Source organism: Salmo salar, chromosome ssa09 (genome assembly GCF_905237065.1).
Source record: "Salmo salar chromosome ssa09, Ssal_v3.1, whole genome shotgun sequence".
NCBI classification, from domain to species: domain Eukaryota; kingdom Metazoa; phylum Chordata; class Actinopteri; order Salmoniformes; family Salmonidae; genus Salmo; species Salmo salar.
The window spans coordinates 23549211-23562033 of record NC_059450.1 but is presented as its reverse complement, the minus strand read 5'-3'; the positions used below and the strand labels follow the sequence as shown (position 1 = coordinate 23562033).

At 42.5% G+C, this 12823-nt stretch overlaps 1 protein-coding gene across 4 annotated transcripts; it reads left to right on the top strand.

Moving 5' to 3' along the window:
- The first annotated feature begins 137 nt into the window (after positions 1–137).
- Positions 138–12264, top strand: LOC106610986 (transforming acidic coiled-coil-containing protein 3). 4 transcript variants are annotated; one of them, XM_014210757.2, is made up of 18 exons: positions 179–267; positions 5102–5279; positions 5581–5708; positions 5830–5876; positions 5987–7243; positions 7325–7436; positions 7606–7657; positions 7743–7944; positions 8038–8096; positions 9795–9925; positions 10139–10220; positions 10312–10473; positions 10559–10626; positions 10714–10757; positions 10868–11028; positions 11515–11621; positions 11719–11839; positions 11966–12264. In XM_014210757.2, the coding sequence occupies exons 2-18, from the start codon at positions 5103–5105 to the stop codon at positions 12029–12031; spliced, it is 2976 nt and encodes a 991-aa protein (XP_014066232.1). In that variant the 5' UTR covers positions 179–267; position 5102; the 3' UTR covers positions 12032–12264. The 4 variants fall into 4 exon arrangements, 3 of the variants coding, with proteins under 3 accessions (XP_014066230.1, XP_014066232.1, XP_014066231.1); XM_014210756.2 differs by adding an exon at positions 2956–3060 and having other exon boundaries at positions 200–267; positions 5987–7436; XM_014210755.2 differs by having other exon boundaries at positions 138–267; positions 5987–7436.
- Positions 12265–12823: the final 559 nt, after the last annotated feature.

Sequence of the window (12823 nt, the reverse complement as noted above, 5' to 3'; positions counted from 1 at the left end):
ACACTCTCCTAAAATAAAATGTGGACTCTTTTTCGGTCGCGACCAGCACTTCACTTTGATGCATGTTCGCTGGTTTGGTTTAAAGTCATGCAACGCTATTGGCTATTTCGTAAGCAGCTCCGCCCTATTTCATTTTTTTTGTTTATTTAATTGGTCAAAATCTACTAGTCACTTACTCATCGAGGGCATTTCGAAAAAGTGAACTCTGTGTGGAGGTCGTTACCGGCTAGAGAAGTTATTTTCTGTTTATCTGACTTCTTAATTGAGGTATGTAGCTATCTGGCATTATTGGGGAAATTATATTGCTTTGACATCCACGCTGCTTTTAAGTTAATCTATCTCGCAACATTTCTTCATTGATGTGATGCATAATTTCTTAAATTGTAGCCTGACGCTAGTAACTTATCTAACGTTAACGTTGCATACAGTAATGTTAGCTAACTGACTTTAGTTCCCTTCCTGCCTGAGTCCTACTTACTGAGGTCAATATATAATTCAAAACGCTAAACTTCCTAACTAGCAAAACGACAGTAACTAATGTTAACTGTCTAGTTAGTTATAGTAGTGTCAACGCGAACGTCTAACATGCTGACCAGACCGGACACGTCGCGTGCGTCGCAGAATAAATGTAGAAATCCACTTTATTCAATTATTACTCGCGCGAAAACGAACGTTTGTGTTGCCAAGGGCTAAAATATAAGTCCTTTCTATTTCTGATGCAGATCGTGCTGCAAGTCCTGCCTCTCCCATCTCCTCATTGGTTTATAGAAGCAGGCACCCACGTGCCATCTCATTGGTTATACCCAGTGGGTGATTGAAATACCAACTGTTTTGCCGGTTGTTTGGTAATACTATGAAAGTGTAGATGCCATCACCATATAAGTTCAAAGATGAAAAAGCCTGGAAGGAGGAGAGATGACTAGAAACGATTCGGTTGGCTGTTTTATGTGTGGATTAATTGTCGGAGTAGAGGACCTTGTGCATTTTCAGGTAAAATAACAACTCTATGTTTATATCTCAGGACAAATTAGCTAGCAACAGCAAGCAAGCTAAATAGGACAAATTAGCTAGTAAGTACTAGCTAAATTGCCATACATGTTTAATGCTTTTTGACCTGTCCCCAAATTAATGTCATTGGTTCAGAGTTTGTTTTGATATTTTAACCTGCGTGTCGTGTGATCGCGTTTGGTTTCGGGGGACAAAATACATGTATGCACGATGGCGCACGCGTGCAGCCGGTTTTGGTTCCGTGTAACCCGCATTGGCAGCAACTGACAACGTCCGATAACATTAACTTTTAATATTTTTTCACTTTTTATTTAATTAGGCAAGTCAGTTAAGAAGATTCTTATTTACAATGACAAGGCTGGGCCAATTGTGTGCCGCCCTATGGGACTCCCAATCACGGCCGGATGTGATAAGCCTCGATTCGAACCAGGGAATGTAGTGAGGCCTCTTGCACTGAGATTAAGTGCCTTAGACTGCTGGGCCACTCGGGAGCCAACTAGGGTAGTGCGAACTGCCCAGTACATCACTGGGGCCAATCTCCCTCCCATCCAGGACCTCTATACCAGGTTGTCAGAGGAAGGCCCTAAAAAGTGTTAGAGTCCAGTGTACCAGAGCGCTAAGTCTAGGTCCAAGAGGCTTCTAAATAGCTTCTACCCCCAAGCCATAAGACACCTGAACACCTAATCAAATGGCTACCCAGACTATTTGCATTGTCGTCCCCCCCCTCCCTCTTTTATACCACTACTACTCTCTGTTATCATCTATGCATAGTCACTTTAACTCTACCCACATGTACATAATACCTCAACTAACCGGTGCCCCCGAACATGGACTCTGTACTGGTATCCCCCTGTGTATATAGTCTCGCTGTTATTTTACTGCTGCTCTTAAATTATTGGCTACTTTTATTTATTATGTTTTTTTTTAACTGCATTGTTGGTTAGGGACTAGTAAGTAAGCATTTCACTGTTGTATTTGGTGCATGTGACTAATAAAATGTGATTTTTGACTACCAGTTTGCATATTACAGGGCTAATGTGTTAATGAATAGGTAATGTTTATGTAACGTGAGTAAGCTTTATTTGAGTAGTTCGTTGTTAGTTAACGTTACCTAGGCGATGTCTTTACAAAATTGTCATTGCACTGACATTTTTTTCACAATCAGTTATTACTGCACTTACACAAGACAATAGCAAAACTATCTCATGGCATTGTTCCAAACCTTGCTAAAGCTTCTAAAGGATCTGCCCCTTTTTTCACTTTTCACCTAAAATGACATACCCAAATCTAACTGCCTGAAGCAAGCATATGCGTGTTCTTCATACCATTTGAAAGGAAATTCTTTGTAGTTTGTGGAAATGTGAAATGAATGTAGGAGAATAACACATTAGATCTGGTAAAAAGATGATACAAAGAAAAAAACATGTTTTTTCTTTGTATTATATTTTTTTAATTATATTTGAAATGCATGAGAAAGGCCATAATGTATTATTTTGGCCACTAGATGGCAGCAGTGTATGTGCAAAGTTTTAGACTGATCCAATGAACCATGGCTTTACGGGTCATTTGTTTCCCACCCCCCCCCAAGACTCCCAAATGTGCCTAATTGGTTTATTAATACATGTTCATAACGGTGCACTCTCCTCAAACAATGGCATGATATTCTTCACTGTAATAGCTACTGTAAATTGGACAGTGCAGTTAAATGAACAAGAATTTAAGCTTTCTGCCAATATCAGATATGCATGTCCTTGGGAAATGTTCTTGTTACTTACAACCTCAGGCTAATAAGATTAGCATATGTTAGCTCAACCGTTCTGCGGGGGGACCCACCCATCCTGTAGAGGCTAAACAAAAATGCTGCAGTCACGTTAACGTTAGTTTAGTTGACTATGCACCAAGGAAAATTACATTTTAGCCAAACTGAATTCCAAATGGGGTTTGCAGATTTGGTGTGGTCTTTGGCAGCTGGAGCCATCCAGTGTGTAGGGAAACGTGACAAGCCTTGGAACGGCAGGCCACATTATGGTTTGAGGACATATCGTTAACTTAGTGGGTAAACTGCTTGTACACTGCCACTGACTTAACACCCCTCCATTCTTGGCATGCCACCAAGTGTCGTCATGTCTACAATTCAGTATCTGGTCATATGAATTCAGCCAGTACCTTGGAAATTAATTAAAATGTTTAAACAAATTTGTTTCAAAGACACACCTCTTTGTGGCCTGATGAATATGTATTTCTTTCCACTGGTAGCCACATGACCCTTAAACCTTTTCTCTCAAAGCACATGACTTCTGTGTTGCTGTTTACACGCATTCATTGTCAACAAGGATCCAACACCATACAAGTATACAGTGCATTTCGAAAGTATTCAGACCCCTTGACTTATGTTACAGCCTTATTCTAAAATTGTTCATTGTTTCCCCCCTCAATCTAAACACAATACCCCATGACAAAGCAAACCAGTTTAGAAATGTTTGCTAATTTGTTAAAAATGAACTGGTCACATTTACATAAGTATTCAGACCCTCCACTCAGTACTTTGTTGAAGCACCTTTGGCAGCGATTACAGCCTCGTGTCTTCGTGGGTATGATGCTCCAAGCTTGGCACACCTGTATTTGGGGAGTTTCTCCCATTCTTCTCCGCAGATCCTGTCAGGTTGGATGGGGAGCGTCGCTGCACAGCTATTTTCAGGTCTCTCCAGAGCTGTTCGATCGGGTTCAAGTCCTGGCTCTGGCTGGGCCACTCAAGGACATTCAGACTTGTCCCGACACCACTCCTGCATCTTGGCTGTGTGCTTAGGGTCGTTGTCCTGTTGGAAGGTGAACATTCACCCCTGTCTGAGAACATGCACCAGAGCGTTCAGTACTTCAAGTATCTTGACCCTGCGCCGTTCATCTTTGCCTTAATCCTGACTAGTCTCCCAGTCCCTGATGCTGAAAAACATCACCATGCTTCACTGTCGGGATGGTGCCAGGTTACCACCAGACCACAGAATCTTCTTTGTCGTGGTCAGTCCTTAAGGTGCCTTTTGGCTAACCACGCAGGCTGTCATGTGCCTTTAACTGAGTGGCTTCCGTCTGGCCATTGTACCATAAAGGCCTGATTTGGTGGAGTGCTGCAGAGATGGTTGTCCTTCTGGAAGGTTCTCCCATCTCCACAGAGGGACTCTGGAGCACTGTCAGTGACCATTGAGTTCTTAGTCACCTTCCTGACCAAGGCCCTTCTCCCTTGTTTGGACAGGCAGCCAGCTCTAGGAAGAGTCTTGGTGGTTCCGAACTTCCATTTTAAGAATAATGGAGGCCACTCTTATTGGGGACCTTCTATGCTGCAGACTTCATTTTGGTACCCTTCCCCAAATCTGTGGCTGTCTGAGATCTACGGCCAATTCCTGACCTCATGGCTTGGTTTTTGCTCTGGCATGCACTGTCAACTGTGGGACCTTATATAGACGTGTGTGTGCCTGTCCAAATCATGTCCAATCAATTGAATTTACCACAGGTGACTCCAATCAAGTTGTTGAAACATCAATGGAAACAAGATGCACATGAGCTCAATTTTGAGTGTCATAACAAAGGGTCTCAATACTTATGTAAATCTATTGCTAATAAATTAGCAAACATTTCTAAACCTGTTTTTTTTTGCTTTGTCGTGATGCTCTTGTGTGTAGATTGGGGGATGGGTGGACAATTTTAATAAATTTTATAGGTTGTAATGTAACAGCCTTATTCTAAAGGGAAGGGGTCTGAATACTTTCCTACTGCACTGTAGATAGATCCCGGCTGTATCACATCCGGCTGCGATTGGGAGTCCCATAGGGCAGCACACAATTGGCCCAGCGTCGTCCAGGTTTGGACGGTGTAAGCCGTCATTGGAAATAAGAATTTGTTCTTATCTGACTTGCATAGTTAAATGAAGGTGTGTTTACACAACATTGAGGGTGTGGTGTCTACAGCTCAGATATGGGCTTCAGACAAGACCATTCAATCTAAATGATGTGCTTCACTCTTATCAGTGTTCCCAGATGTCTATTAGATGTTGACAACTTTTGCTTCAGTTCCCTCACTTCTGTGTGCCTTTTCTTTATAGGATGAGTTCTACTGCTGTAAACGATGAGAATCGTGGGGTCTGCCCTAGAAGAGAGCAGAGCAATTCAGACACAATTTGTGACATCTTTTCTTTTGATCAGCCGACTGGGAGGCCCTCCATTCTTCACCAGTCTCAGGCAGAGAACCTGTCAAACAAAACTATAGCAAAGGGAGGAAAGGTACAGAATATGTTATCAATAAGCCTAGACTTGAAGTCATTTCAAATGTTCCAGAATAATTTCCTCTGTATAATCTTGTGACTGTGAGGATCTATGCTTGACTGACTAGTCTAGTAAAAAGCATAAGCTGACACAATGTTTTGGAAAGGTGTTGACTCATGGTGAGTAAACTGTATGGAAAGAAAGTTGCACACTAACCAGGTTAGGTTTACCTGTTTTGCGTATTGTGTGCAAATGTCTTTATTTGACTGTTTTGAATAGAGCATTTGTTTTCAGATACCCTTTTGGTTTTTGCTTTCAGGTTTGTTTTCAGACTCCAAGAGACCCTCTCACTAAGAGAATAGTATCACCAACAAAGTCCCTTAAGATGGAAAGCCTGGATGACTGTAGTAAAGCCCTGGAGACTTTGCAGTTTACATCACCTGAAGAGTAAGTATTTGCTTTAAAAAACAATATATCTGTAGATGTGTCACATCAGCAGAATGCTGATTCATATTCTGGTATCAAGTTGAGATAATGTAGGTTTATCTGTCCTCTTCTATTTTTACAGCGTGTTACCTCTAGAAATCAATGGGCTTGTTGATGTGGCAAAATCAGGTAAAGCATCTGATTGGCTAAAGGTTCAAGATTCGTTACCCGATGCTGCCTTGTCACATTAACTACTTCAACCATAATGTTTACTTGATTTTAAACTTATTTTACTACAGACTTCACAAATGTGTCCAATCCTGATGATGATATGCCAATTCAGAGTAAAGGAGGTTGTCAGCTGTATTTTGAAAACCTTGATGCCATCAATCCCTTCCAAGGGTCTACTAAAATGGTCCTTTCTCCAGCAAGGCCCAGTGAGCTAGTTGAAACTCCCAAGGCTGAAGAACAGCGTGAACGTAATGTCATTGTAGCAGTTTCTGACAGGAATGAAAAGGCACTGGATGATACACTCCCGTTCATGCCATCAGTGGAAAATTCTCTTGCTGACTTCTCAGCCGATATGTGCTCAACAGATAGTGTGATTACCATGATGAAGGACCCAGCCGATGAGTTATCCAATGCTGGTGAGGAAGAAACTGTACCATCAGTTAACCTTGACCCAGATCAAGCTGTGGCTATCATCTCTACAGCCGAGGAGACTCCTCAGCCGCCAAAAGGCACATACGAATTTGATTTTGACAACCTTGATTCAGTCAACTCTTTCCAAACGGGAGGCTCCAAAATGCAGAATTCCCCTGTGCTTGGAAGGAAGCGGCCATGCGATGACCCTCAGAAGGTGGAAGTTGAAGAGCCTGCGGTAAAGGAAATGGAACCAGCAGCCATGCTTGTGGTGGTTCAGCCAGTCCTAGAGGCACCTGTCCAGCCAGAGATGAAACCTATTGCACCAAAGGAGACTACCAAGCCAGCTGACGACGCTGTGGCTATCATCTCTACAGCCGAGGAGACTCCTCAGCCGCCAAAAGGTACATACGAATTTGATTTTGACAACCTTGATTCAGTCAACTCTTTTCAAACGGGAGGCTCCAAAATGCAGAATTCCCCTGTGCTTGGAAGGAAGCGGCCATGCGATGACCCTCAGAAGGTAGAAGTTGAAGAGCCTGCAGTAAAGGAAATGGAACCAGCAGCCATGCTTGAGGTGGTTCAGCCAGTCCTAGAGGCACCTGTCCAGCCAGAGATGAAACCTATTGCACCATTGTCAACTACTCCCAAAGAGACTAGCAAGCCAGCTGAAGAATCCATACCTCAGCCCAGTGTAGCCCCTTCCAAGGATGGTGCAGTGAAACTTGAGTTCAATTTCGATGATGGCGGCGAGGTCAAGCGTAAGCCTCCTTCCAAGAAGTTTGGCAAAGGGCCTGTTTTGAAGCCGACATGGAAAAAGGCTGAACCTACAGAAAAAAAACCCCCTGCTCAATCCAAGGAATCTCCAGTGAAGCCGTTGGTCAATACTGATTATGAAATTCCTTTTCCCAAGGGCAAGTATAACTTTGACTTTGATAAATATGACCCAAACGTCAATCCATTTGATACAAATGTAAAAATGACTGAATCTACAGTCTGTAAGGTGAAATCCAGTCCAGAAGCCAAGGCACCAACCTCAGTCACGGTGGCTGTCTCGCCTGAGAAAGTGGCAGAGCCTGTTCAGCAAGAAACTGCACCATCACTATGGTAAGTTCATTTTCATTTTGCTGCAACTTTATTATCCCTATTTTTTTTTTTTTTTTAAATCTTAAGTCTTGATTTATATGTAAAGCATAATCTGTTTGGTTGTGAGCATGTAGATATCACCTTAATGTAGCTACACCACACCATTATCTTATGTTGGTTCTATTTTCAGTGTTTCTATTGCTGGATATGAACCTGATCGTTATGCCATAAAAGAGGGAATTGTAAGCCTTTTAAAATTTGTTCAAAAAATGTAGATTAATTAATTGTAGTGCGACTACTAGGGTGACATTCTCTCTTCAATTGTAGGACAACATTCCACAGAATTCAAACCTTCAGATGGACTCTTGTGACGTTCAGGATCCTTCCTCTGGAAAAGAGCAGGAACCTCCAACTAAACCTGACCAACCTTCGCTAAGCACTCCAGAACCCTTGGAACTCTGCCAATTTGGGCAGAACCCACAGAATGGCATGTCAGAATTTAATGAGGACTTTGTTCCTGGAACCACATGTAAGTCAAATAAATTGACAAACGCATTTTAGTTGCGGTAATGTCGACTTCACCTTAGCTTTTTGACTAACTATAGTCCCCCTTTCCCTCCAGTCATGGCGAATGAATTTGACAGACAGATGGACTACCTGGAGCAGTTTGGGTCCAGCACTGTAAGTATATGCTTTGTACTTTTATAAATTGACTGTTATTACATACAGTGGGGAGAACAAGTATTTGATACACTGCTCATTTTGCAGGTTTTCCTACTTACAAAGCATGTAGAGGTCTGTCATTTTTATCATAGGTACACTTCAACTGTGAGAGACGGAATCTAAAACAAAAATCCAGAAAATCACATTGTATGATTAAGTAATTAATTTGCATTTTATTGCATGACATAAGTATTTGATCACCTACCAACCAGTAAAAATTCCAGCTCTCACAGACCTGTTCGTTTTTCTTTAAGAAGCCCTCCTTTTCTCCACTCATTACCTGTATTAACTGCACCTGTTTGAACTCGTTACCTGTATAAAAGACACCTGTCCACACACTCAATCAAACAGACTCCAACCTCTCCACAATGGCCAAGACCAGAGAGCTGTGTAAGGACATCAGGGATAAAATTGTAGACCTGCACAAGGCTGGGATGGGCTACAGGACAATAGGCAAGCAGCTTGGTGAGAAGGCAACAACTGTTGGCGCAATTATTAGAAAATGGAAGAAGTTAAAGATGACAGTCAATCACCCTCGGTCTGGGGCTCCATGCAAGATCTTACCCCGTGGGGCATCAATGATCATGAGGAAGGTGAGGGATCATCCCAGAACTACACGGCAGGACCTGGTCAATGACCTGACGAGAGCTGGGACCACAGTCTCAAAGAACACCATTAGTAACACACTACGCCGTCATGGATTAAAATCCTGCAGCGCACGCAAGGTCCCCCTGCTCAAGCCAGCTCATGTCCAGGCCCGTCTGAAGTTTGCCAATGACCATCTGGATGATCCAGAGGAGGAATGGGAGAAGATCATGTGGTCTGATGAGACAAAAATAGAGCTTTTTGGTCTAAACTCCACTCGCTGTGTTTGGAGGAAGAAGAAGGATGAGTACAACACCATCCCAACCGTGAAGCATGGAGGTGGAAACATCATTCTTTGGGGATGCTTTTCTGCAAAGGGGACAGGACGACTGCACCGTATTGAGGGGAGGATGGATGGGGCCATGTATCGCGAGATCTTGGCCAACAACCTCCTTCCCTCAGTAAGAGCATTGAAGATGGGTCGTGGCTGGGTCTTCCAGCATGACAACGACCCGAAACACACAGCCAGGGCAACTGAGTGGCTCTGTAAGAAGCATCTCAAGGTCCTGGAGTGGCCTAGCCAGTCTCCAGACCTGAACCCAATAGAAAATCTTTGGAGGGAGCTGAAAGTCCGTATTGCCCAGCGACAGCCCCGAAACTTGAAGGATCTGGAGAAGGTCTGTATGGAGGAGTGGGCCAAAATCCCTGCTGCAGTGTGTGCAAACCTGGTCAAGAACTACAGGAAACATATGATCTCTGTAATTGCAAACACAGGTTTCTGTACCAAATATTAAGTTCTGCTTTTCTGATGTATCAAATACTTATGTCATGCAATAAAATGCTAATTAATTACTTAAAAATCATACAATGTGGTTTTCTTGATTTTTGTTTTAGATTGTCTCTCACAGTTGAAGTGTACCTATGATAAAAATTACAGACCTTTACATGCTTTGTAAGTAGGAAACACTGCCGATTTTGCAGGTTATCAAATACTTGTTATCCCCACTGTACATGGTTTGTTTTGCATTTTAGGCTTTGGGCTTCCTCAATTACTTTGCGTTTTATGTTCAGTTTAAGGAGTCGGCACTGAGAAAACAATCACTGTACCTCAAATTTGACCCACTAATGAGGGAGAGCCCCAAGAAGTCTGGAGTCTCTGCAGAACTCAACAACCTCCCACGACCTGCTCCCTTTGCTTCACGGTATGTTACACTCCTGGTCCTAATCAGTCTTTTTTTTTTACCATCTGACTGAAAAGAAATGCCTTGTGTTCATCTTAAAATGCTCTAGTTGTAATTAAGTGTTTATTTGGCCTAGAATTGAGAGCATACTTAATCTGTAGTTTGTCACTAAAATGAGTTTGAAATGCAGAATATCAAGGTGTTTGTTCCAAGTCTGAGGGATGTTTCTTTCAGTGTGGAGACCCAGAAGACTGGAGCTGAGGAGGTGAATGGACTGAAATCTGTCAACCCTAAACTGCTTCATGACCTACCACCTGTAAGTTACCTGTCCTCAAACATCCTACTATAATGTAGTCATGCTAAGTAATGTGGGAAAACTGTTAAATGGAGGTCTTCACTCCCTTTAGGTTCAAGTTGTTGGTCCTCAGACTCTTGTGGCGAATTCTCCTGTGCTTGAGAATCTGGTCCCTACTTTCCCCCAACCAGCCAACGCTGACGATAACATCATAGAGGTGCTGAAATACAGTCAGCAAGACATGAATGCTACCATTGCCAAGATCCAGAAACAAGTAGGTGTTTGTTTTCCTCAAATGTTTCACTCATCCCTTTTCAATCCAATCAGCATTAATTTACAAGGGTTTATTTTTTTTATAGGCAAACGAGAATGTGGATGAATGGAAATCGCAGCATGACACGCTATCTCAGGATAATCATGAAATGCGGTAAGCATTTAAGCTTAGTATTTGGTCACTGATTTTGTATTTCAGACCTATAACAATTGTAAATGTCACTGCTTTTTGTTTTTGCAGAAAAATCATGTCAGCATTTGAAGCCACAATTGCTCAGATAGTGGGTATGTTGTAATGCAATTTTGGAAAGTTATCAGAGGGAAAATAAATGTTTTGAAATGTAATTTTCATGTAAAATGCATGGCTTGGTGTGATGTCATTGTGTCTCTGGCAGCTGATAAACAGAGGGAGACGGCGAAGGCCCAGGCTGACATCACTAAAGTCCTGCAGGAGAAGGAACAGTTATCACAGGACCTGAATGCCACGGAGCGGTCCTTCTCAGGTCTCTTCAAGAGACTAGACAAATACAAAGAGGTCATCGAGGGTTCCATAAAGGTCGGCATGAAAAAGGATGTCATGCCCTATGCATTGGGCCCAGTGTTTTGCACAATCATGTGAAATGCCTGGATTTAAATGGGATACTGCAAGATTCTGGAAATTAAGCTGCTTTTCTGCCTTGCGGAGAGTCGATGAACTTGTGGATACTGCTTTGTGTGCAGTATGAAGTAAGTTGGAGGTTGTTTACTGTTTTTGTAGACCCCCAGTCATTGTGCTGAGACGCTAGTAGTTTTGCGAGCCAATGTTATCTCCAACCTGCTTATATTGCACGCAGACCTAACAGTGGTATCCAAAACTTTATAGCTCTTTCATTACAGGATACTCTTTCCTTTTCATATGATTGCGCAAAACACAGGGCTCAGCTTTGGTGTAGGAAAGTAACATTGCTGTGAAGGAAGAAATTAAAAAGTTATGTGTAGGTCCAATACTTTGCTTTGCCAACATCATGACCTAGGGTTTTAAATGTGTGTGCCCATATTTAAGAATGAAGAGATGCTGAAGAAATGTGCTCAAGATTATCTGGCTAGGATCAAGGAGGAGGAGCAGCGCTACCATACCCTGAAAGCCCATGCAGAGCAGAAAATTAGCCTGTAAGACTCAAACTATACTTTGTGCAAAGTAGTTACAGAATTGTTTAGTTGCTGGGCTTTGTGTAGGTTCACTGGGCTGACTTCCTCTTATTCTCAGGGCGAATGGAGAGATTGCAGAGGTGCGCTCCAAACTAAAGTCTGAGGTCGCTGCACTTCAGGCCCAGCTGCGCAGGGAGCAGCTAAAGGCCCAGTCACTGGAGAAGAGCCTTGACCAGAACGTAAGTCACCCTCAATCTGAAGTAGTCCATGAGGCTGCCTTTATCAGTATCATTTGTTCAGGAAAGTTTTTTGCACTTATCGTGTTTGATTTTGTTTTCCTCCTTGCTGCTTCTCTGTCCCCTCAGGTAAAAGAGACTGAAGAACTAACTAACCTTTGCGATGAACTAATAGCTAAAGTCCAGAAGGGCTGAGTTCAACCGTATGTGTCTTTGTTGTCTGGTAGTCAAGATTTTTTACAAATCTGAATATGTGGTGGTCCTGATGAACAAGCGTGAAGTGCTTTGTAAATATGTTTTGCTGCTCTTGATTGGAGATCAAGCGCCGTAATAGTACTTCACTAGATTTCAATTCTACTGATTCATGTTGGTTTGTTTTATCAATGTCGGTCTTTATTACTGTAATAAAATTGTTTCACTAATCAAGATCAGTTGTAGCTCCTTGCAAGTTTATTTGAATTTCTTTGTACCCAAAACTTTTCAGCCACAAGGAGGCGCTGTTTACATAGTACTTTGTAGCGCAGTCTTGGCAAAGGTAACTTGGACTTCTCTTTAGTTTCATGCATGTTATTGAGCATAGCTGTGATATTTGTACTTATTTCAGAACAGTAGCTAAAAGTGTCCTTCCTAGATTCTAGTGGTGAACTGTGCTGTTAATGTCAACCATTCAGTAGCTCCCTTATCCCTCTTCTCTCTAGAGCCAAAGCTCATCCCGTTCTACAATGTTTGGAGTTGACTGTGGTAGTGAGGGGAGGAATGCTAGTCAGTTGGAGGACTATGAGAGCGCTCGTTCTGTCTGTGCCTATCTATTCAGTCATTCATTCCAGTACCACAGGCCCTGGCTGCCCTGTCTCACCCTGTATAGATGACTAGGTTTTCTAGCCAAGTTGGGAGGAAAGCTGTACTACCTTTTTGTAGGAGCCTCCTCATGGTCCTTTTCTAGAAAGACGGGCAACTTAAGACTGGGACAATACCAGTGTTGGGATA

Bases quoted from the DNA above. Each gene is read 5' to 3' on its own strand.
- LOC106610986 (XM_014210755.2), top strand. From the start codon at position 5,103: ATGAGTTCTACTGCTGTAAACGATGAGAATCGTGGGGTCTGCCCTAGA. The intron at 10,474-10,558 runs GTAGGTGTTTGT...TTTTTTTTATAG, and splicing joins TTGCCAAGATCCAGAAACAA to GCAAACGAGAATGTGGATGA. The intron at 11,029-11,514 runs GTCGGCATGAAA...CCCATATTTAAG, and splicing joins TCATCGAGGGTTCCATAAAG to AATGAAGAGATGCTGAAGAA.